This window comes from Sycon ciliatum, chromosome 5 (genome assembly GCF_964019385.1).
Source record: "Sycon ciliatum chromosome 5, ocSycCili1.1, whole genome shotgun sequence".
NCBI classification, from domain to species: domain Eukaryota; kingdom Metazoa; phylum Porifera; class Calcarea; order Leucosolenida; family Sycettidae; genus Sycon; species Sycon ciliatum.
In genome coordinates, this window is record NC_088647.1 from 35,550,904 (window position 1) to 35,577,474 (window position 26,571).

Sequence of the window (26,571 nt, forward strand, 5' to 3'; positions counted from 1 at the left end):
GATGATGTACATACACACTGTTTTCGCTGGACATTGTAATTGCTGCATAACAACGCATGTGAATCAAGAAATCGAATAGAAGCACCTGACGTCCCCCGTCTTCCATCCGTTATAACGTTAGTATCCTTCCTTGCTGATAGTGATACTATGGTAAGTATGCAGTGTGAACTGTGGATGGTGTGAATCCGCTATAGATCTACGCTGTACAGTGCTGGCAACTGAAATCCGACCCCCTGATCAGCTGAGCCGTGCGCTCAGCTCAGCTGATCAGGGGGTCGGATTTCAGTTGCCAAGCACTGTATGTACGTGTAGGTCTACTTGTACATGGAAATCAATCCATGCCCATGGAGATCAATAACCACACACCATCGTGCACATCTCATGGCGATGTTGTATGTCACTGTCTAGTCTGTGTGACTCTAGTAATCGTATCATGGCTGTCCCAGTGTCACAGCATGCAGTAATGGATCACTTTTATGATATCTTGGTGGTGGTGGTGGCAGTGGTGGTGGTGGTCGCACTGACAGTTCATCGCAGGCTGTCGTTCAGGTCAACCGGCATGACTCATGTTGTTTCGCACGGCGCTGCCATTGAGCGAAGCACGACGTGGCCCCTGGATCGTTTAGTTGCGAGCTGCAGGTGAACTGGGAGCACTTCTGTTCACCACGCTCAGATGAACTGCCACTTCGCCGCTCGGAGTCAGCTGATTCACCCGGCCTGCATGCTTCACTGAGCACGAATATAAACCAGCTTGGGCTCAGGCAAGAGCAGCCAAACTTTGTTTTCATCCCCATCTGCACTGTCTGCTGTTTCGGGGAGACAGTGCAGAAATTGTTTCCCTTGCTGTTGTCCTTGTCCATTGTTCTCTTCCCCTCCCTTTCTCTCCTGCCACATGCTACACACGCTGGTGTCGCCTGCGTCCAACCTAGCTGCATCTCACCGAGACTCGCGAGAGACCACAGCAAAGGCTGCTACCTTGGCTCGCCTCTCCCACGCTGCCAACGCCGAAAGAACGCTGATCCCGAAACAGGTCATAACACCTGTTTGGATATTCTGCTTGTGTGTCGCTCTGTGACCTTGTGTGTCTGATTACTGCGCTCTCGGGCAAAGTGCCAGGCCTGTTCGTTACGATGCTGACTCGCCGTGTACAGCGCGTCATCCAATCAGCCTCTTCCCAGGCCTAGACCTTCGGACTCGACTGCATGCCGTGTTACGTGGTGGTAGACCTACTCGGGGTCACACTCACATGTCCATGCTAATTTTTCTTCAGAAGAACTGACGTTGCCGTCAGCTTTGTCCAGTCGTCGTGTAGAAACTCGTTGAGCTGTGTGCTCGTTTATTTCGTTGTCAGAAGGAGAGAAGCTTCATTTCAGAGCAACACCTCCTCCTCGTCCTCCTCGTCAAAACCATTTCTGTCTTGTCAAGAAATCATTCCATCCTATTTCAGTATTTGTGCCGAAGACTGTCACATTCGCACCGAAGATGACCTTCATCAATAGTTCTCGCAGCTGTGCTCTGCTTGCCGTCCTGTGTGTCATCATGCTGTACGCTCCGCTTCCCAGCCATGGCCAGCTGTACTGGGACACGTTCAACAGCAGCATCGAGAGCGGCCAGAACCTGACCGTTCGTTTCACCGTTCCCATGTGGCACAGACTGCCCGACTACGTCGACCGACTGCGGATTCGGGTGTTCTGTCCAGTCAGGAATGGATCGGAGACTCATGGACACATCTTGGAGTATTCATTCGTGAGCACATTGCGCCAGGACGCTGCACAGCGCTCTGGCACGCTGAGCCTCGGACCTATCGTTGGCTTGGGCACGTTGACCACCTACTGTGAGTTCGTCGTGGTCAAGCGCAGGGCGTTCGGAAATTTGGTACTCTTCCTGCCCATTCACTCATTGGGCACGCAGATCTTCGCCGTGAACTCACCACCCGTGGGTCAGGTTCGCCTGTCATTGCTCCGAGATGCCAAGCGAGCGGGCATGAAGGTCATGTGGAAGGTGTTCGCTGACAACGTGACCTCTGCGAGTGTGACGTACTTTCGCAGCGATCGTCCGGAGAAGACGTTCCAAGCGGATGCCAGCAGGGTGGATATGTATTCACAGAGTGATCTGCCAGGAAAACCAGCAAACATTGAGCGGCCTGATTACTACCGTAGCCCTGGCAATGTGCACCAAGCTAGGCTCACTTCCCTGGACCCGCACACCGAGTACACGTACATGATAGATGGCGACACTCGCACGAGGTCATTCCGAACGCCGCGCTCACCTCAGCCAACACATCGCGCTCACATTGCAGCGTTCGGCAACATGGGCGTGTTTGATCAGCACGCGCATGCCGGCAAGCACGGAGTGGCCAGCACCCCGTCGTCTGCAGCCGTCCAATCATTCATGCATCGTCTGGCTGCTGACTTTGCCAACCCGGCACCATCAGCGCACCGCCCAGACCTCGTCATTCACCTCGGTAACCTGGCCTACTCGTCCGGTCGCAGTTTCGTCTGGGACTACTTCCTGAATCAAATCCAGCCGGTGGCAGAGCACGTACCGTATCATGTCGTCGCCGGCGAGAGGGAAGTTGCCATAGACAACGCCGCCGCCACGGACAAGGGCCTGGCCGCCTGGGCCAGCCGTTCAAACAAGTCCGGCGGTGAAGGTGGTGTTCCACTCTCTCATCTTTTCTCCATGCCTGGGTCGACGACTAGCAACGGCGTGTTTTGGTACAGTCATGCCCTAGCTAATGCCTACCTAGTCTACATCAGCACCGAGCACGACGTATCGCCCGGCTCAGCACAGTTCACATGGCTAGAAGCGGAGCTCTCCAGCGTAGACCGATCGCAGTATCCGTGGCTCATTGTCGCCGGTCACCGGCCCATCTTCAACGGACAGACTCGGCCGGCATCGCACGACTCCGCCGGGTTCGACGAGACGGCCCTGCGGCGCACGCTGCACGCACTGATGCACAAGCACCATGTCAATGTCTATCTGTCGGCGTACTTTGCCAACTACGTCCGGACTTGTCCGCTGGATGGGAGCGAACGGTGCGTCACCGACGGCAAATCGCACGGCGTCGTTCACATGACGTGCGGAACTGCCGGAGCCCCGTTGGAAATCACGCCCATCAGGCAAGAGGCGTGGATTGAAGCGCATCTCTCGGAATACGGCTACTGTGACATTCAGACCAAGAGCAGAGACAGGGCGATGCTGCGCTTCCGCTCAGTCACCGGTAAGCTCTCCGACCACTCCACGCTGCTGAACAATGTTGTTGTCGAGACGCAGCAGCTGGAGCAACACGAGCCCGTCGTCATTGAGCAGTTGCAAGCGGCGTCTTCATCAGCATCCGCCGCCGATGGCCAGCGCTCCGCCTTCGTGCTGGTGGTGGCGGTCCTACTGTCGCTGCTGCTGCGGAGAGCATGAGCACGAGCACTGTGCATGGTACGCTGGACGCAGCCCGCGGAGAACACTGCATCACACCTTGCATTGTGTGCACAGACACTGTCGCCATTGTTACTATGGTAGCGCAGAGCACCCAACCAGTAGAACTAAGTTTCTAGCATCACACCTCATGCAATCATAGTAATGAAGGAACCAACCCAGCATGTCGAGTGACATCAGGAGGATTACCCGATCTATGCCAAGCTTCTACTCAAGTAAACGTCAAAAAGAAGGAAAAATACCAGAAAACTGAAATAACCCGGAAAAAGAATATGGATCTATCTCGCTATAACTGGACTAACTGCCTAAAAGCAAGCGTGCGTGTGTGCAAGTGTATGTCTGAGCTTGTGTGTTTGTGTATGCTTGAGCGTGCCATTCAGTGCATGTTTGCGTGTATGTGTGTGCGCGTGCGATTGAGCGTAGTTTATCGGTAAATCCCATTGTGTATGCGTGTGTGTACGTGTGTGTATGTGCATGTCTGGTTCTTGGTTACGCCTCTCCTCACCATTGAATTGCACTTTGGTTCAAGCATATTAGCATTCAAGTCGTTTTAGCTGTTCGCCGTTTGTCAGTCCTTCACAGCAAGTACACAGCCTAGTACTTTTGTATCCGATACTTGCTTTCTGTCTTCCAGGCAACGCTCCTGATGGTCAATTCCGATTCTATTTCCATTTCTTTTCTTTGTAAACAGCGAATCCAAGCGGTATTTCGTCCATTTTTTGGCACATATCTGCTTTCTAAATTAAAGAAATAACCATCTATTTGCTACGGTATTGCGTCTATCAAGCAAACCCTTGCCTTTGGCTCTCAATACCACCTATCACCCAGAACAAATTATCATCACTCTATTAATGTTATAGCATTCTTGTTCTTCTATGCCTTGAGCCATTGAGATCTACCAGCTTCTATCATCGTTCTTTTAAAACAGGTTTTCCTAATTTATAACTTTCCACCAGAAAGCGTCGTGTTTGCCTTGTGTTTGTGGAGGATGGCCCTCTTGGAAAGCTCCATAGGATAACAATATGTGTGCCAAAGCGGGGCCGATGCCGCTGGGATTCACTTGTCCTACTACTAGAAGCGGACACAATTGTTATGAGCTGTTAGTAGTACAGCAAGTCCAACCTGAGCTGCAGGAAGAAGCAAATGAATAGAAGTTGAAAAGAAAAAAGTGCCAAATTCAAATGTTGAAGGCAGATATTCATGTTCATGTACTTCGAAGTACCAAGTAGATGTATAAAACTGACTTCTCTCGTTAAGATTGATTGAGCCATTTTCATGGTATGCTCGTAGTTTATCATCAGACACGCTCAGTTGTGCAGCAACAGTCACGTGACCGGTGGAAGAAACATCTTCTTGAGAAGATGACAGACTGAGTCTGAGGGTCGAAGAGGAGTAAGTGGTGAGGACTTAAGTCGAGAGCTGTTCAGTTCTGGTTGGCTGCGGTGGCTGCCGGTGGTTTTCGGCCACCGCTACCATAGCATTATGGATCAATCTTGATTGCAGTCTACCAGAACCAGTATGTACCTGTCATAATAGGACAGAAGCCTACTAAGGTCTTTCGCTGTTCAACACAGACCTTAGAAGAAGGCAGTGTATGAGTTGTTTACCACAAACCTACACTGGATGCCACCGTTCATGTGTGACAATGACCTGTTCACTGGAAGGTTCTGAGTAATACAACCATGTACATGCACATGACGATTGTACAGTATCTTCCATAGCTAACTAGGTCCTGATTGTACCTCGTCACAATCTCAGATTTCAAGCACACCCTGAATAACTAAATCCGGCTGAGGGTATTACTAATTACCGGTTTGTGAATTTCGTCCTGTAGCACCATGCACGATTCTACCCACTGCAGGGTCATGCATTGTACATGTACATGCCTTACTGAGCTCAAAGTGAACGACGGGCTTGGAACAGTCGCCGGTATGAAAGACCATGATGACAGGGCCTACAATCGCGATTTATCCAGCCAAGTAAAGGAACTTGGGATACGAAATCCAAGAGAAATCATGAGGGTTTTCTCAGTTCGGCCATTCACGAATGTAATTGTTATTCTTCAACGCAAACTGAGTAATATTTGACCTTGAACAGGATGAAAAGAAGTTCATGCTCGGGGCAGTCGTCATTTGCTCCAGAAGGTTACTCACTACAGTCTACTACGCCTATTGGCCTAGGAAGTGGTGAACAAATATGTCGAGAGATATTTAGGACATTCTTGGAAGTCAGTTCTGAACGATTGCCATTGTAACTACAAACAGTAGTGACTTTGCTGCATGCAGTTTGCATGCATGATCCCGATTCATAATTCTCAGCGGCAAAAAAATTCGAATCTAGTTTTGCGCACTGGTTTCCGCGTTATGTGCACTCGTGGTATCTGCTCATGGCTTCAAAAATGAGAATCCGTGAACAAGCGCAAAAAAATCAAGCGAAGAAGGCGAAAATGGCCGCTGCTGTCAGTGAGCAAAGTTGGATGTTTGGCGTCTTCTGTGACCTCCCTGGATCAGTTTCGAACTGTCCAACAAGTGGAAATCGCTTCAGGATACCATCGTGAAGCGGTGTGCTGAAGGACGATTTGTCCATCTCTGGGTGCAACGGTCGATGCTAAAACGGCCGATTCTGAGATTTGGCTCACGGACTATTGTATCTTGTGAGTACTACAGTCAACTTCGCTTATAACGACTGCGGATATAACGACAATTCGCGAATAACGACTGCGGATATAACGACAATTCGCGAATAACGACAGAATTTCCATGCCCAGAGCAAAGTCCCATCCCACTGTAATATAATGAGACATCGGGTATAACGACACTTCGCGAATAAGGACACCTTTTTGATGCCCCACCGATTGTCGTTATAAGCCAAGTTGACTGTACTATACAGTAGGGTCGATATCGGGTGACTACACTGCTGTATTCTACGGGTTTCAACAGATAGTCAACCAGAGAACAAATTTATCCGATCGATGGCCAGGCTGCAGCTTGTGTGTGGATACTGACATAACGTGTACATGTGCCCAGCGTCGAAGCGACGAAGCTCTGGGCTCTAATACAAAATGTTATAAAGGGCTCTAGTACTAGTGTGCTGCGGATGATGTTCAGACAAACCATAGCAACTAATTTAGGCATACGTCAGTCATCTGAAGTGTTGCAAGGAGCAGGAAGGAAGAACACCTGTCAATGACACCATGCTTAGCCATGCTACATGTACATGTACGTCCTTGATAGCTTAGTTCATACTGAACGTTCAGGACTGTAGTTCAACGTGATCAATGTGCTAATACTGTAATAGTAATACTAGCGAATTGTCATGCTGGGACGAGCTCCTGGATCTACAGTGTACATGAAATAGTATATGAAGGGTGTGATGTTCGTATCATGGAGGTAGCTGGTTTAGCTGATTGAGTGGCAGAGAGTACTGCTTGAAGTTGAAGTGCCTTCGCCTCACTGAGAGCTCCTGAATCATTCCTTCTGTTCATGCACCCACCGTCCGTTCCCTACCTTCTCCAAATCTTCTGACGTGCACTTGAAAACTTACTTCAGGCTCAGCCTCTGCAGGGCAGCACTGGGCTGCTGAGAAAGACTTCTAGGTACAATCTGAAATCCTCCCATTAGTCTTGCTTGGATGCGTACCATTGGCTTTCAAGCATGGGGAGCACAATAGACACACTGCTGAATGAGTGGCTGTATGCGTTGTTTGTGAGTGTCTCCATCCAGCAGATTGGGTGCGGACACACACAGCTAACTTATAGTGGCAGGCAACAGTCACCGAGTGTCTTTAAAACACCGATAATGCAATGACTACCGCAGAGCCAAGTGCCAATTTTTCACGCTCCGTGCTCCTCACACTTGTTGAGTATTTCAAGTGCAGGCGTGTTCATAGCGTGTCCTAGTAGCTGGCACAGGTATTTGGAATCAGTCAGGGAGTTCTGACTTCTACCCTCAAGAAGAGAAAGAGTCCAGATCTTTAATGATCCACATGTTACACTGACTATGTACATGCTGCAGACACGCGCACACGGCAGCTATTCATAGCATCCTGTCGCCAGCAATTGGGAGTTGACCATATGCTAGTCACGGGATAGTGCCAGAAGGACATCAGCGTAGCATTATACGTGTCCGTGTACGACTAGGCCAATTCGTGTCATTCTGAGTGTGCTTGTGCCTGTCTTGATTCCGAGAACTCTGCTCAACATTGTAGTGGCGCTCAACATGATCCCGATTTGGCAACGCGGCACACAGTTTTGAGACAATGACTGTCAAGATTGCAATTCAAAGCTGAACACTTTGGGACTATGCCACTGCTAGTCCGAGCTACACTGTACGTGCAACACATGGGTCCAAAGAATAACTGCATCTCAAATCTCTGCAGCCCCAAGCATTCAAGAATCAAACAACAACAACAACAACAACAACAACAACAACAACAACAACAACAACAACCACAACAACAACCACAACAACAACAACAACAACAACAACAACAACAACAACAACAACAACAACAACAACAACAACAACAACAACAACAACAACAACAACAACAACAACAACAACAACAACAACAACAACAACAACAACAACAACAACAACAACAACAACAACAACAACAACAGCAACAACAGCAACAACAACAACAACAACAACAACAACAACAACAACAACAACAACAACAACAACAACAACAACAACAACAACAACAACAACAACAACAACAACAACAACAACAACAACAACAACAACAACAACAACAACAACAACAACAACAACAACAACAACAACAACAACAACAACAACAACAACAACAACAACAACAACAACAACAACAACAACAACAACAAGGTACAAGAGAAGACCGAAAAGGGAAACCAAGGAGGAGTCCAGGTGGAAAAGGAATAGTAAAGATAAGAACATTGAAAGGATCGGTCACGCAATACGGTTAATTCCCATCGTGGATAGGATACTTAATTCAATTGACATCCCTACGCAAGAAGTAGGTCGTTATGATTAACAATGAAAAATAATATTTTACCAAGCATGCCTGCAAACGACGCAGAACACACTATTATTGATGCAACCAGCCCACGAATCATACAAGCGGCATTGGTCGAGAAAATTAATGATGAGCGTGCTCGGCGGCGCAAATAGGAAGCCCGGCATCCACGAAAACACGTTACAACCCATTTTAATGGGAAGAAAGAGATACAGCACCTCAATCTTGCCATAACGCTTGAATATTGGTGGCAAAAACCAAGGGCGTGAATGCGCCTCTCTCGACATGTATTACCCTCTGCAGGTACAATAGTAGTAGCAGCAGCAGCAGCAGCAGCAGCAGCAGCAGCAGCAGCAGCAGCAGCAGCAGCAGCAGCAGCAGCAGCAACAACAACAACAACAACAACAACAACAACAACAACAACAACAACAACAACAGCAACAACAACAACAACAACAACAACAACAACAACAACAACAACAACAACAACAACAACAACAACAACAACAACAACAACAACAACAACAACAACAGACCAAGGTCCGCCGCCACTTGCGTCACAACAACTGGCTCTGGGCAATTGATTCTCTGCAACATCTGTGTATACTCTTCAAATAATTGCTCCTTTACTTTCCAATAAAGAAAAGGACCAAGGAACTACAAGTGACGCTATAATGTCCACTAACACCACCAGTTAGTTGACAATAGGCAGGGGCGGGTAATGCTAGTTATTTGCTGGGATAGTGCTAAAGGCAATGCTCATAATATGAGGATAAAATGCCACTTATAATGCTCAGACTACTCCATAATGCCAGTTTGAAAGTTGCAAGTTGGAAAAGTCTTAAGAAGGCCGTCTTGGATCAAGGCCAAAGCGCAGAAGAAAAAAACTTAAACAGCAGTGAGCATGTTGTCTGAAACAATCCACTGAGAAGGTTGATTTGCAACGTCAAGTCCCCGGACGGAGCCGGACGGGTTCAGATGCACGATTTTCGGAACTGGACCTACATTGTATAAAAAAAATGTAGCCAGCTTCATGCATGCACCGTTGTCGACTGGCAATTATGCTTGTAATGCCAATTTTGCATGCGAAGTGGTGTTATAATGCCAGCATTATCCTTGGTTGGTTTCACCCTCACTTATGTGCCATGAAGTGCAGACAGTAAATAAAAAATATATATAATTATGCCACCTGGAAAAAAGGGACTATAATGCCAGCATTACCCGCCCATGCCTACTTGACAATCAGCTCATGCGATAATATTGCACAAAACTGACCCACAGTACCGACGTTCTACAACTACCTGTAGGTAAGTTTTCTGCAATGTTATGAATATCTCATGAGCTGATTGTCAAGTAACTGGTGGTGTTAGTGGACATTATAGCATAAATTATAGTTCCTGGGTCCTTTTCTTTATTATAAGTGAATCGTTGTCTAAATAAACGGCGAGGAGACAATAATTTGATAACCGCAATCAATAAGACGAGCTGAACCGACATTTGTATACTTGATTCATGCAATGTAAAACGGTGGAGACGATGTGCAATAAAACGATGAAAACATGAAGAAATGATGTAGAGAAAAAATGTGGATTCAAACAAGTTTTCGTACAACACTCATCAGGAATCGTCGTTGTACTAAAGGACACTGAAACAAAATTGAACTGTTATAGAAAATCTAAGTTAGAGAAATTCAAATAACACTAAGAACAACAGCAGTGAAATTTACAAGTGTGAATTTTAACAATCAAAGCGAGAGCAATAACGAATGCTGTTGTTCTTAGTGTTATTTCTCTAACTTAGATTTTCATAGCAGACTCAGCGGAGGACGTTGTCTGATGATTGCCTAACGGCATGAAACTCAGCGAGAACGTCCTCCGCTGAGTCTGCTATGTACTAAACTCTGTCTCTGACATTGAGCACTCTCTGCAGCTCGGGGATCAACGGATTTTTAACTTAGATTTTCTATAATAGTTCAATTTTGTCACAAGTTCAGTGTCCTTTAGTATAACGAAGATTCCTAACGAAGATTCCTGATGAGTGTTTTACGAAAACTTGTTTGAATCCATATTTTTTCTCTACACCATTTCTTCATTTTTCATCGCTTTATTGCACATCCTCTCCACCGTTTTACATTGCATGAATCAAGTATACGGTTCAGCTCGTCTCATTGATTGCGGTAATCGTTGTCTCTCCATCTTAGTCTACCCTTTACTTTCTCTCTTTCTTTTGCCACTTTCCGCTTACCAATAGTCTGAATTGGTATGAGACAGGTTTCCTTTTTCTTTTCTTTTTTCGCCCTATACTCTTATCGATGTCTGTAGTGCACAGTAGTGATGGGATTTCTAATGAACAGCACCACTAGTACTGGACAGATTGCAATCCTAAGTAAACAGTTGACTGAAAATAACACGTACACGTGCACGTATGTGCATTGAAACTAGGAACAAACAAACGTACACACACACACATACATACACACACACACACACACACATACACACACACACACACACACACACACACACACACACACACACACACACCTTGCAGCAACACAGCGTATAGGGAATTCCGGAAGCTTATTTTTATCAAGCAGTCGCCACGGATATCCGGATATCAACACTAGCTTCTAGCTACATGTAGACAGCACACACCTCTTCTTCACCAACAGCTGGCATTGGTCAACTACCTTCGGCATAACAAAAAATGTAGAATGCATCCAGATTTGGCAACCATCAATCACCATCAGGAACTGCACAGCGATAAGTCAAACAGATGTGCAGGCCGGCTGCATCATTGTGCAGTGTACTTGTCGGAGAACCAGGTCACAGGTGAGCGCCTCGGCCTCGACTCTGTCACCAACCTCACAGTCATCTCACCAGTCATTAAACCTCGGTGTTTTCAACACGTTCTTTCTACCCCTCTTTCTGTAACATATTGTTACCTTCATCGATTCTTTTCCACTAAGATGAGTTTGGACGCTTCTGCCTGGCGGCTTCATCATAATCCAATTTTTTTAGTTGATTTCTTTTCACTTGTGATTTGTTCCTCCTCTTCATTACTAAATGTGTTATGTCGCTCACATGCATACATGTACATGTATAAGGAGGCGCCATCGCCTGTTCATGTTCCAACCTAAAATAAAATTCAACATTACAGCAGAAAACACCCACAACAACACCCACAACAACAACGACGACGACGACGACGACGACGACGACGACGACGACGACGACGACGACGACGACGACGACGACGACGACAACAACAACAACAACAGTGGATCATGAACTGATACCAGGCACACATACATGTACATAATTATTATAGTCTTAGTATAGAGCCTATACTCGTGGCCGGGAACGACTTCAAATGCACCTAGTAGTAGAACCTGGAGTTACAGGCACCTCGGTCTACCAGGCCTGCTGCAGGCACCCTGTTGGTGAGTTTCAGTGGAAATATTACTACTCTTTTGTCAAGTTTGTTGAAATAGTGGTGTCACATGCCAGATCTCTGGCATGCTGGCCGTTCCCCATCAAAAATGTACATGATGCAGAGTTATGGACAATTCCAAGTTAGTTACGGGCAGTGGGCCAGTGTCCGGTGCAATACTGCCCAGATAATATGGATATGAATTGTATCGGTACGTGTACATGTACATACGGGTATCGAAATGAATATTTCAACTGTTACTTGGAGCAGTCGGACGTGTCACATGGTCCGTGGATGATTGCTAGGAAATTTCTGTGTGTGAAGAACAGTGACATTGAGCACAGTCTCTGGACAGATAGCTGTTTAGACAACATTTAAAATTATTGTTAGGTACATGTACATGTACATGTCAGTGACGCACATTTAATTTCTCTTCTTTATACTGCACATACATGTACAATGACATGCAGTACTGTAACACCAGTGCCCCGGCACACAAACATCTGGGAATGGTTGTGTGCATTCCTGATTCTAGTGTACTCACATGCATTACTTATCCTGACATGCCCTCCATATTTGCCACTGCACAATGGCTGCAAGTGCAACAGGTAGGGGTTTGGGCGGGCAACGAGTTCCGGGTGTTTCTATCCCGGTAGCATGGGTCGGGTATTTTCTTGACATAGTTTTGTACTGTGAGTGTGCACTTGCGCTACATAGAAAGTATACCGTATAGCAGGTGGCCGTGCTTTTTACTGCACCAATATGCAATGCGAAAACACCGTACTTCAACTACCTGATCGGGTTCTCAGGAGCAAACTGCTACCCGAATACCCGCTCTAATCACGGGTAGCACGGGCACCCTGTTACCTGATCACACCCCTAGCACAATGCATGCACATCACACTCTATGAGCACAACCCGTCAGTGCTGAAAAGCCTGTGGTAGCTACATAGCAGGGAGTCGTAAAATACCGGTATTTTACGACTCCCTGCTACATAGTAACATGACTGTGGTTGTCAGTACGCTGGGGTGTAGGGCTGATGCCCATCATAACCATCAACCCTACAACCCAGCGTATATGCAGTAACATCTGCATATGCGGATATGCAGATGTAACGCTACTGGGAACAACTACCGAGGTCTTGATATCAACAGCGCAGTGAGGTGTTGAAAACTCGCTCACAGAAAAGGAGGACGAAGTACATGTACAAAGCACGCAGAGGTGAGGCTTATACAGTGAGGTCATTGGTTTGATATCCTGCCGGTGGCCATCAGGAACTAATTCCTTCCTTAAAGGGGGAGTATACCCGAAAATCAAATTTTCACCAGTTGTTGTCTTCGGGGTGCTGAATGCGGAAGTCACCTGCTGTGGATACGTAGCATAATTGAACAGACAGTTGACTCAGTACCCACAGGACATGATAGCACTTCAGTTTAGTATACAGTATACTCACTTTGGTGGACGGGCAGTACTGCATGGCTCGGGCACTTGTGCAAGTTCATCATCGGCAGCTCCGGGTGTTCCTGGCCAGTTATCATCCACTCATGTGCTGCAGTCCAGCAGCCTGGCGCTACAATAGCATTGTACTGCATCTTGTGACGGCACGTCCACCGAAGTAACCATGGGAAGACGTACCGTAACAAGATACAGTCGGGGGCACTACTACTACTACACGTTCTACTGGTACTAGCTATGCAACTCATATCCATGAAAGGGACTTTCCCTAACAGACGTGAGAATCCCTATGACAATGATCAGGATTGTACTGTCTTGCAAACAGGGTTCTGCTACTTTCAGATGCAGTCTCCTGGTCCTGGAGACACCCACAGCTATCCAGCTACAGCGTCATGTGCCGATTCATACCAAGAAAGATGAAAGGTCAAAACTGGCCGGCATCCCAAAGTCATGGCCTCGGGGGCTGGCGAGCTAATCAGCGGCTCAATCAGTCCACTCAAGGCGGGTTAGGACTTTGTATGTAGGTGTCCTTGATGGTGCTGGCAGCACTAAAATGTGTCCCATCATGATCTGGCGGCCACCTGAGCAACGACAGAAGATGAGACGAACAGACGGTTAAATCTGTGATAACAACTTTCCGGTGTGTGCGCATCCATATCAACAAGAAATTAATTTTCTTTCCCATTTATTCCCAACATGACGAGGGATGGGGTGAGTATCAATATCTTCATGTTTGCTCAGTGAAGCGTTTGCGGGGCCTCTGATACACATGCCCTGGCCACGAAAATAATGGAAGATCACTTTTATGTTCCTCCCAAATTTGGTCGCAGTGGACTGGTCTCATTGTTGTGATTCAAGTCATGAAAATATGGAAAGAGACATTCAGATAGATACGAGTAGATAGATAGAGATAGAGAGGAGGAGGAGGAGGAGGGGAGAAAGAAACAAACATAAATGGAGAGAGAGGAGGGGGGGGGGGGAGGGGAGCTATGAGCTCACAGATACTAGCCCAGGCTAAACGTTTGGAGACGGGATCAGGAGATTAAGATGACTCCTATGGGAGCTGAGTACATAATTGTGCTTTGAAGTTTGAGTGAGAATTCCTGAATGCACCTTAGCTATGGGTTTGGCCATAAAAAAAGAAAATAGCAGGCGGTGCGAAAACCTGGCAGGGAAAAGGCCCTGCGGTGGTTGACCCGTCTTTGCACGGTATGCAGGGAAGTTGGCAGAGGCAGTTAGAGGAGCATTATTTTTATGAAAACCACAGTAGGTGCTACATGCACCCCCCTTTTACACACTGTAGAATGGCAAATTTTCACAAGAAATCAAATTTCAACACTCAATCCAACCGAAGAGATAACATCGCGAAACATTCTTATCTGTATTTCAATGAATATTGATATCACTGTGAGGTAGGGCCAGCACAATACTATGTTTGTACAAAGCATGCAGCAAGCCAGACACTCAAACTTCTTGAGAGGCATGCCACGGCTATTCACCCACAGGCAGCAAATGGGGTCCTTATGCCCTCTAAGCACGGTCTAACCTTGCTTTACAAAAAACAATAGTTCATGACGTTATGTGAAAGACCACAAACTCACCCCAGATCACAACATGTAGAAAAGAATGGGGGAAAATATGTCCCTGGCTCGAGTCCTGGTGGTGACAGGCAATTTTTTTCTTCAGACGTTTCCCGTTTGCAACTTTCCCTCGAACTAATGAAAAAAAAACTTAATGTGCATCACAAATAAGACAAGGGAAGAAATTTGGACCCGGTGGTCTGTTTTGTGACGCCAAAGCCTTCATGAAAACAACAACAACAACAACAACAACAACAACAACAACAACAACAACAACAACAACAACAACAACAGCAGCAGCAGCAGCATTGACAAGTACGACTTCTGCAACTAAGGTGTCGGAGGTCGCTCACCATGCAAACAAAAGTTGTGGATAGTTTTTGATCGAGTGAACTAATCAATGTACATGTATATAGGTGGGATAGTTGCCGTGGTTGGCTATCACCCTTCATTTCATATTCATTTGTCATTGGCAGTCGTTTGACGAGCCAGGAAATGTTGAATAAACACAAATACAGCCAAGTGATTTGTAGGCTTGCCTTCGGATCATGAGTTCCGAGTTCGAAACCAGAGCTGGCAGCAGTTTGTTTCGAGAAGTAACAATGAAGTGGTGTGTGCGTGCGTGCGTACATGTACCACTCTATAATGTGATGAGCTGTGCCGGCAGAGAGTTACCCTTCCCTGGCGCAATCATCTGCCACTGGTGTATCGGGGCTTACTAGTAATGGTGGCCCACCGAGAAAGTTTGTTTGAGTAGACCTCTCAATACCTGGGTGATACCACTGCCAATACCACTGCCAATACAACTGCCCGGTAACTCCATATTTTCAATAAAGATGGTGATCATGCATTTGGTGGGAAAGTTTCCTCTTTGTCATGGCGGCCAGTGCTAGTTACGGATGCATTTGTTTCCTTGTCCATTGTTCTCAAAGGGTTTGTGTGTAGCACAAATTCAATGTACTGTAAGCTATGGACGACATCCCCATCTGGCAAAGAAAGTGTTGGACTTTGGTATCCTCCAAGCCAGGGCTAATTTTTCAAGCCAAAGAAGGGCAACACCAGCCTCTGAATGGCATTGTGCTCATGAGTCAGGAGGCAAAAGGTGCACGCCATGAGTTGGACTCCCTATCTTGTAAAGTGACTCTGAGTGCTAGACTGCACTGGGCCTTGGCTAGATGCCGCATCATGCCTCCAAGCACCACTATAATGCCGCATCGTTCCACCTCGATCATTTCGATCGTACCATGCAGGTCGTCACAGCCGCTTGCTCTCTTTACTGTAGATCTGTATACTAGTATCGAGTGCTAAACGCATCCATTTCCCTCTCTCGCCAATGCAATACTGCGATAGTGCACTGCTGCGGAGCGACACAGGAAGAAAAGGAAAATGCGCTTTTTTTTAAAATCTGAACAGAGCACGCGGCTCTCCTGAAATAAAATAAAACACCGCAATGCCTGTTTTGGAACTCCACTCTAGTAAATAAAGTCAACAACAACAATGGGATGAAGAAGAACGCGATGGGCAACACGATCCCTGCTGATCGAAGGCGAACGCGGCAAGCGAACCCTTGCGCCTCCAATCACCAATCGATTCTCGCCACCAGATGGAGAATAGCCTCAATCCAAATCGAAGATGTTTGGTACAGCTGTGCATTATTTTCACAGGAGTGGAGCCAGGTTGGTTATTGAATTAGATCTAATCGGCTAGTGCTAGCAGCCAATGTGTGCGACAATAGCAAAATTCCTTACCCGGATCGCTCTGTCCCCACCCCAACACAACCCACTCCCGGTCCCAGCAGAAACGGCAAGGAGAGAAGCTCCCCTGTGAGAACAGTTCGCACTTACCGCATGCCTTGATCATGTTGACGCCGAGCCAGGCCGGTCAGGCAGGGTCCCTGTACTGTAGTTACTGCACCCGCCACTCATCTTCCGGGTACACTCTTCTTCAAACACAAACCTTCCAACGCTCTCAACGTCCCAGATCCCCAATTTCCACAAGAACCTTCTGCTCAACTAACTGCGACACGGGACCGTTGGCCAGTTTAAAAAAAAGTCACAACCGTGAACGAGCGTACACGCTGCGGAGCGTCTCGGTCTCTCGAACATTTTCCGGGTTTTCCGCCTGCAGGCCGAGCTGCATATGCATGCACTATGACTACATGGATCATGCCTTCATGCCAATCATGGATCTACGTGCAGAGCTCACCGCTGGGAGGACTGGGGTGATGGCGACCTGTCAGTTCACACCTGCACTAGTGCACTCATGATTGTACACTCGACTCGACAACAGACTCAACAGTCAACTCTACACTACAGGCTCAGTTTCTAGGTACATATGAGCACGCACAGGAACTCAAGCTCAACCTACAATATTCGTAGCTGCTTGATCGATTGCACGCACCAGACGTGTACCCGAACACGCCGAACGTGACTGGTCGAGTATGGCGCGATCACAGAAAGGCCTAACACCATGTCCCAACACTTCCGAGGCGGACCGCACGTGTTGACGCATATGCCACGGTGCTTGAAAAATCACTTTCCGAGTTTGCTCGCCACGACACGTAGTCCACGTAGACCATAATGTACTGTGGTAGAACTTTTTGCTGAACTAAGATTACTTACTTCAGAAGTAGGTCATGCAGACGCTAAACTGACTTTGAAGAGGTGTAGATTTACTGGCTAGCGCACATACTCGCTAGAACACCATCTGATCAAGACGAAGAGCCGAAACAAGGCGATCGTCGGCGGAATGCGATTGTTGTATTTTTACTCCAGAGACCGCTCTATCAATGAATCACCCTCGGGCTGTGCATCAAGAACCCATATGGTCCACAGGCAGCTGTTACTTGACGATTGTAGATCTACTGTATTCTAAAAAATAATACGTAATTATTACGTACCTTTGAGACCGCCTAGCTCCTGGTTTTGATACTTCATTGTAATTAAATTTTAAAATATTTATGTTATGGTGTTTACGTAATCCAGTGGTTATGGTGTTTTATGTTATTTAAAAACATATTAATTTTATGGTATGGTGTGTGGGCGGAAGATACATGTACAATGACGTACATGTATACAATGTAGACCATTCCGATAATGGCGGCATAATTATTGGCATAATTTGGTGGTTCAAAATTTGGAGCATAATTTGGCATCCTGTCGGAGGTAGAAGCACAACTACATTGTACATGATTTTACCACAGTTCTAGTACATGTACATGTATGTACACTGTACTTCAAAGTAGGCTACACAAATGAATGCACCTGATCAGTGTTGGACTGCTGGTGGTCTGCATTAGGCCTTGACGGATTATGCTAGCATAATTTTTCGCATAATTCCTACCAAAATCGAATAATCGCATAATTCGAGGCAAATTGATTACGAATCGCATAAAATTGGAATAATCCGCCTGTTCGCATCAAATTCCATACAGTTGTACATGTTTTACAAGTACAAAAGTACCAGTAGTGTAGATGCACTAGGAAGTTGTAGGTTTACGACTCCCTTGATAACATGTCCAGTCCACTACAATCAGTGATGGACTGATGGTCGTAGCTAAGTCGGACGGTGTGTTGAGCCCGTTGAACCTTTGCTACTAGTACAGTACAACGCCCTCTACAAAAAAATTCCCTTGTTATTTTGCTCAGAACCATTATGCATTAGCAGCATATGTGAGCATAATGCGGCATAATGATAACTTTTAGCATAAAAATAGCATAATTCTGCAATTTTTTCAGCAATGCGAAAAGCATAATTTCACGAAAATATTAGCATAATCCGTCAAGGCCTAGTCTGCATGGTAAAGGGTTGAGAATGCACCTGATCAGTGTTGGACTGCTGGTGGTCTGCATGGTAAAGGGTTCGGAGGTCATGCAGATACATGTACATGAAGTGTTTTCAATGAAAAGCAGGGTAGAAAATTCATGGCAATACATTGTTGTATGCTCAAATTCGTCTTCTTCAAGGTTCTTTCTCACACTGATACAGTACATGTAAGGTGTAAAGGCATAGTGGTGGCCTGCGGAAGCGAAGGCTATACATGTAGCTTGTGTGTTTCTGCACATTCAAGCGATGCTAACGCGGATCCCGCGAATATTATTATTATTATTATTATATACAGTACATGTACGTAGCAGACGATGCGAGTGAATCAGCCTTTATCACGGGTATCCTGGGGCTGACGAGATAGTGACGGGTAGTCCGCAAAACTCCGCGTACATGTACATGTACATGTCTTGACCTCTGGATTTCAGCAGCCATGACTGTGCAGGTTATGGATATTGCTCTGATAATTAAAAAAATTGAGGTAGAGTTGATGTTCTGTCATCATGGAAGGAGAGGTGGAGCCACGGGAGAGATGAGCTGATTATTCGCGGGGTGAGGGTGACATCGGTTGGATGAGTATGACGATTACGAAGACAGTTGAGCATGCCACTTTTCAAAGGTAATGAAACTAATTTGGAATCAGCTGAAGCGACCTGTAACGAAGGTTTTATTGAGATGTAAAGTGAGCTGCAGTCGTGTAGTGTCAAACGATGGAAACAATGTGCAGTATTGAACGATGGAAGAAGGAAAAATAGTGAAGAAGATAATGATTCTAACAAGTAGGGAATGCCTCTCGAGATGTAAAGTGGTGATGGACAAAGAAGTGATGAAAATGTAATGTGAAGAACAATAATAGGATGAGCGTTGTGCGAAAGCTAGTTCGATGCCTGTTTATATTTTTCATCGCTCCTATTATTGTTTTTTTTTCATACTATCTTTCCATCACAGTTATTTCTGTGTCCATCACCACTTTACATCTCAATAAAACCGTCATTGCAATCTTACAATAATAGGAGCGATGAAAAATATAAACATGCATCGAACTAGCTTTCGCACAACGCTCTTCAGGAAGTATCGCTGTACTAATTGCAACACAGATTACTATAAAGGATCGATAGTGATATTATAACACCTGAACAATGCCAAAAGAAGTATCACAAGGTATTCTTGAACGATCCCATGTGCGTGAAAGATAACAATCAAACACTCCAAGGGGACAAAATTCAAGTATGAAAGAACACTAGTGACAAAATTCTGGCCCAACACGGCCAGACAAACACAACATTCTACTGTGAATAGAAGAAGTAATGTTTTCTCTTTTCCATGTTGCCGGATCTCTAGCATGCATGGAGTCAGGACACCTTGGTATGGGGATACTCCGATGCATGTATTTGTAGTACTTATGGTCACTTGCAAGTACTGAGGCACACATGATTTTCTGAACTTGAGGCTCCCTATGTACAGCAAAGTGAATATGTGTCCATGCTGCCAAAGCATAATTTGAGGATTTTGCGAGCATAATGCGAGAATCCATGAAAGCATAATTCCATGATTTCACGAGCATATTCCGCCGGAGCCTAGGCAGCAGTAGTGTAGGACTGTTCGCGGTGCTGTGTATGTCCTTCAAAGGTATCAAAATTTAATCATGAGTTGAACTCAAGTACACATAGTGAGTTCGTTTTCTGCCGCAATGAAACTGAAGCCAGTGAAGGCCATAACCTGCCAGTGACTCGTCCTTTCTCCACGACTTGACCATGCCTATGTCTGTACAAATGTGCATGTACATGTACATGCAGATTGTTTATTGTACTTTTGAATTATTTTATTGGTCACACATACAATGTACAATGTACTAGTAACCCTAGGAACCAGGGGAGCAAATAGGAATGATGACAGTAGAAGTAGCAAGACACGACAAGAATAGGAGGACAAGACTAGCCAGTGACACAGCTATTGTACATTGTACATGTACTAGGGTCCGGCGGATTCTGCCGGAAGAAAAATGGCAGAATTCGGTACTTTTTCTGGTACGTTTCATGCATGTTTGGTATGTGGATAAAGAAATGGAGCAGAATTCGAGGAATTGCCCGCCATAAGGTTTGTATGGTTTTGCCAATTTCACTGCTTTTCGAGCAGAATCTGCCACCTTTTCGAGCAGAATCCGCCGGTCCCTACATTGTACCTGCGTCCTTGCATTGGGTAGACACTAGACAGTTGCTGCAGTGATGATGAGGCACTGAGAGTGAGACCAGACTCGCTCCACGCTAGGTCTTGATCGGGGGGGGGGGGGGGGCGGGGTGATGGGGATGCATCAAGCAGGGGCGGGACAAAAGGGGAACCGAACCTGGAAGCAAGGGTTAGACTTGGAGTTTGTAATACATGTACATGTTCTAGGAGCAGGTACACGTACAAAATGCACCTGCTGCTGCCAGCCAATACTGCTGAGTGAGATGCTTAGAGTTCACCAAACCAGTGTGTGTGTGTTCCATGTCTGTACATGACAGTCAAATAACAAAAAAACATGGGAGACATGATTCTTCATTCCCACAAGTGTTTTAAACACAGATATCGTAGCTTTTCCACATTCCTTTTGAACTCTGCAGCCAACAGATCCTGGTGTTTGCATCGCATCAGCATAATGTTTCTGCACATGCTCAAAGACAATTATGTTGTCATTGTGTTGTTTTCTGTATTTGAATTCGGAAACCAAACAGACAGAACTGTCCCGTGATAATGGGGCGAATGATAAGCGTCAGATCTGTACTACATGTACATGGATGATATAACCTAACACTGGTTGAAAACCAGTATTAGATAAACCTTGTTATAGTTCACGCAATTGTTAGATTGACAGCATGAAACAAGGTGGAGGACACTGTGTTCGGAAACAGTGACCTTACTACAACCTTCCGCGGTTGGCAGAGCCCCGATCCCTGCGGACCATTTGAACCATATGGGTATCGCACCCGGTTCTGATCCTCATTATGCTAGGGGGTTAGGAGACTACTCCTGATGTCGTCTTGCTTTCTTCACTCTTTTCTTTAACTTGTATAAAGACTTCTTTTTCTTTTTCTTTTTTCTTCCAACTTCTGCCCATGGCGTCCTTCTCTCAGCTCGTCAACTGTCAACAGTTTTTTTGTCATCACCATGACACTATCGCGAGAAGATTGGAAGGTTGTAGTAAGGTCACTGTTTCCGAACACAGTGTCCTCCACCTTGTTTCATGCTGTCAATCTAACAATTGCATGTGCATGTATGTGCAACAATAGACTGAGAATGTAAACTCGGATGTTGAGCCAAAGTAATCATGGATAAAAAAGAAAGGACAAAATGTTACGAGTTATGATAAACAATCCACCAACGTAACCAGATCATACATGTATACAGTCAGCGAGTGCGACAAAATGGCACAAACTGGCAAGGAGTACTGAGACATTCAACGACCTGACACCTAGCTCCAACACTTCTACCAGGCGCAAACCAACAACCTTCCAACTTGGAAGGCTCAGGGTTAAGAAAGGTCCAAAAGGGGAAGGAAAGCGCAACGAAAAAGAGCACCAGCTACATGTATGTCCCATGGCAACAAAGAATGCCGAAAGTTACTGGATGATGACGGAACTAAGTTAAACTAGGAAGACAATTGGACATACCGGTCTTACTACAACTCGACGAAGCAAAGCAACAGGCCACCCAACTTGGGAGGCTCAAGTTTATGTAATTTTAAAATATATGTAGGACTCAGTATAGAGTCCATGCACTATATGATGTCCAGTACCCTATATAGAGTCCATTGGTCCAAAATCCACTATACAGAGTCCAGGATCTAGGAGTCCACTCAGTTTTTATCAGCTTCATCCTGCCGCGCAATCCCCTATAAGGAGTACGCTTTTTCTACGAGTCCCCTATTCACAGTCCAGAAGTCCAGTTTATCCAGTCACACCGTCCTGTGTGTTGTGCCCGAAAGAGAACAAACACATTTTCAGTTTTGCTTGCCTCGTGGCAGCGCATTCCTTTCTTCACTTCAGCCATGGCTGCCAGTTCTGCTGTGCAGTTGCTGACAGTAATCTGCCTCGAGGTAACCAAGGAGGATAAGGAGACGTTCAAAATCAAATCTGGAAAGCGTCTTGTGATTCTCTGAAGACGTTTCATCAGTGCGCGGGATGAAAGCAGAAATTGCAGAACGAGAAAAGTTCAGCACAGTTCAAATCTGACGAGTCAGGTACACTCTCTTTCGTTCGACGCCACAAGGATCCCCTGTTTGGCTGGCCATTGCTGCCAGTAAGACGTTTGAACGGTTTCATCAGAGCGAGGGATGAAAGCAGAAAGCGGAGAAAGAGAAAAGTTCAGCACAGTTCCAATCTGACGAGTCAGATACACTGACACTCTCTTTCGTTCGTCGCAAAAAGGATACCCCTGTTTGACTGGACAAGAGATGCCTGTACCACCGTGTCAAAAGGCTGTCCAACTACATGGCAGGACGATGACTGAGGTAAGGAAGCTTTTACTGGTTTCGATTGGTCTGCTGTTCTGTCGGTATGCTTGATTTTTTTCCATTTTCAAGGAGCGTATCGCGTTTGTTTGATGTTGCTGGAATGAATGCCCTAAAATTAAAAGTTATGAACCACTTCGTAATACTAATAGTCCTCAAGGACTGCAACTGTGCAAGGGCTTTGCATCAATCGTATACGATCGTCTAGCTATCATCAATTATTATTTTATTTCATGAGAAATGTATTTTTATCCCTTTGATAATTATATGAACCCCACGACACTCTTCCTCTAGTATGATGTCAAATACAATGGGATCCACAAACGCAGTGCCAGTGTACTAGTAGTAGGAGGAGGATTGCATGTATGCCAATGACCAGAAAAAGCTTCAAGCTAATACTCGTATTCCCTGAAGTAACCGTTTTGATGTCACGAACATGACATTGTGTCAGTGAAACTGCCTCGTGACAACAAATCATTGCATTTCCATCTTAGGGAAGACTGACTGACGGCAACGCTGTACAGATTGTTCAAATCATTTCATTTCAATTTAGTTGCAGTGAAGTGAAACACTGTGTGCACTACATGTATGTTGGTGTGCCTGTGCGTCTTGAGTGTGCACAAACGATCTTATTCCTCGTATTACTAATAGATTATTGTCCCCACCGTCACCTGTTCACAGGTATTTGTGTGGAGTGATTTTCATTGAGCATCACATTCGTTGAGAACTTGGTAGTTGTGTGCTCCCATGCATCATTACGGTAATAAGCGTATCCTTGTGCTATCTATTTGTTGCAGGTGTGCTGATCTTCAGAAGCTTGCGGAACTGAGTGCTGCTGAACATTTGCATGGCCATGAGCGATGGTGAAGCTTGCTATTGCACTCTCAGCATGTGCTAGTATTATGCTGACCACTGCACTATGTTACTCTCTTACACTACTACGTGTATGTAAACGAGCGTGTACCCGTCCCTGTATGCATTCGTTTCGTATAATTATTTGTTATCCCTCTTGACTTTACGTGTAAATGGGTGGACGTTTGCATGGCTGTTGGACTTGCGTGTGTATTGTGTCTCTACTCTTTTCTTGGTGTTTTCTTGGCGTTGTATGAGTTTGTGTGTGTGTGTGTGTGTGTGTGTGTGTGTGTGTGTGTGTGTGCGCGCGCGCACGCGCGCGCACAATAATTTGAAAACAAATAATTAATCCTGGGCTCTCCATTATTCTTTTTCGATTCATGGTTTTTTTCTAGGTATTTTCTTGGCGTTGTGTGGGTGTGTGCATATGTGTGTGCGTGCACAATAATTCGGCAACACTACATGATTGAGATATTGTAATTTGCAGCGTCTGCGAAGAGACCACTTGATTTGAGGATGGTGTTTGTAGGGTTTTTCATGTAATGAAGTGGCTGCAGTGGCGCCTCAATACTTATTTTTTTATCTTGAGAAGTGAATGATGTAAAGGATTAAAGGGAGAGGCCGTTTTCTGGTTAATATTCACTGCTTACAGCAGATCCTATGTCTAATTTTGAACTCGATAGGGGATGCCTAATTGGCTGGACTTTATACAGGGAGTGTTGTCCCCATAAAGACTACATAGTTGATTTCAAAGTTTGGACTCCGTACAGTTGATTTTGGACCAATGGACTCTATATAGGGGTGAAGCCAATTGGCTGGACTCTATACAGGGAGTGATGTCCATCTAAACTTTGAGCTCACAGTTGATTCCAAGTTTGGACTCTGTACAGTGGATTTTGGACCAATGGACTCTATATAGGGGTTGGACATCATATAGGGGCTGGACGCTCTACTGAGTCCAACATATAGAAAGGGGAAGCTAAGCGAAGACGAATTGTGACAAGCCGAAACGCCAACATCCTACCGAACTCCACTATGATGTTTATTCATGTATTTATGTATGGATTCCCCAAAGGCCGAGGCCTAAGTCGAGAGGGTCTCCGTGATGTAATATGATGGGCTAGTTAAGTTCCACGCGAGAAAACGTTCTGGAATTGTTTCATATTAATTGTTTTATACATGGTTATGAGTGCACAATCGTCGTCGAGTTGTAGTAAGACCTGTGTGTCCAATCCGTCCAAATCCTTTACTAACCTGCATGAGCCTTCCAAGCTGGAAGGTTGTTCGTTTGCGCCTGGTAGAAGTGTTGGAGCTAGGTGTCAGGTCGTCGAATGTCTCAGTTGGCCTTTGTCAGTTTGTGCCATTTTGATTTTGTCGAACTTACTGACTGTATCAATACCGGGTATACATGTATGATCTGGTTACGTTGGTGGATAGTTAGTCATAACTCGTAACATGTTGTCCCTTCATTTATCCACAATAGAGAATGGGACAGAATATAAGAAGGGTTTCACAGCACTGGTACAAAGAGGGCAGTGACACTGAGAGCAGTGTGGATACGTAGATAATTGTAGAGAGTTGTCTCTGATTGTTGCACAGTGGAATATCTTAAAAAACACTGATGACGCAGATGATGTGCTTTTCGCTTTCACAACAGTGAGTGCCAACAACCTAACTGGGTTTTTAATAGGAGCGGCGAGACAGCCTAACTGCTCGCCAGCAGGATGTACAAGAGAACTGAAAAAGCGGGAAGTGGTAAGCAAGAGAGTACTTTAATTTCAGAAATTTTCGGTGCTCAATATTCTCGGTATGAGGGCAACAGGCTAGGTTAGGTGAACAGAATTTTTCGGTACAGAGAAACAGTTCCCTATTGTATTATGTGTGTTAGTGTTTGTTCGGTGTATTGAAATTTTAGGTATGAAACAGACGCAACGAAAGTACCGAAAATAAAAGTTCACCGAGAATTTGTGAAATTACAGTATTCTACACATGAGTCCAGAGGTACATGTACATGCACAATCATGATTGTATACATGTACATGTACAGTGTACTTCAAAGTACATGTACATTGTACATGTATACATGTATGCTTGGTACGTTCGGGCCTGATTGGAAATTTTTATTTCCATTGCTATCAGGTTCGGCCTCATTTCCTCTGTGCTGCGCTGACGAGTCCACAAAGGACGAAACAGTTCTGTCCGCAGATTGAGTATGCTTGTACATATAAAATGTACACAAATTAGGATGATGATCACCAAACACAGGGAGGTTGTGTGTGTGTGTGTGTGTGCGTGCGTGTGTTTGTGTGGGGGGGGGGGGGGAGGGGTGCGCATGTGTGTATTCGTGTGTGCGTTCGGGTGTGTGTGTGTTCCCGCATGTGCGTGCTTGTTCAACCTTGCACGCTGTTGAATGGTGCCAGCACAAGTTGCTATGGCTTCTGTTGCAGCATCGCTAGCAGCGATGGACGTCAAAGGTCAAGGTGTGTGTGGGTGGGTGTTTGTGTGTG

General features: G+C 45.6%; 1 protein-coding gene and 1 long non-coding RNA gene across 2 annotated transcripts; one reads left to right on the top strand and one right to left on the bottom strand.

Annotated features, from left to right (window-relative positions):
• The first annotated feature begins 692 nt into the window (after nucleotides 1-692).
• On the top strand, nucleotides 693-4,391 carry LOC135818493 (uncharacterized). Its single transcript, XM_065331880.1, has one exon. The coding sequence runs from the start codon at nucleotides 1,483-1,485 to the stop codon at nucleotides 3,412-3,414; it is 1,932 nt and encodes a 643-aa protein (XP_065187952.1). The 5' UTR covers nucleotides 693-1,482; the 3' UTR covers nucleotides 3,415-4,391.
• Nucleotides 4,392-13,022: 8,631 nt separating this feature from the next.
• LOC135816749 (uncharacterized) lies at nucleotides 13,023-16,890 on the bottom strand. The gene is made up of 2 exons (XR_010553487.1): nucleotides 16,743-16,890; nucleotides 13,023-13,899 (listed from the first exon to the last, which is right to left on the bottom strand). It is a non-coding gene; the product is annotated as an uncharacterized LOC135816749 (long non-coding RNA).
• Between the last annotated feature and the right edge of the window lie 9,681 nt (nucleotides 16,891-26,571).

Coding starts and splice junctions, on each gene's coding strand:
- LOC135818493 (XM_065331880.1), top strand. CDS start 1,483: ATGACCTTCATCAATAGTTCTCGCAGCTGTGCTCTGCTTGCCGTCCTG.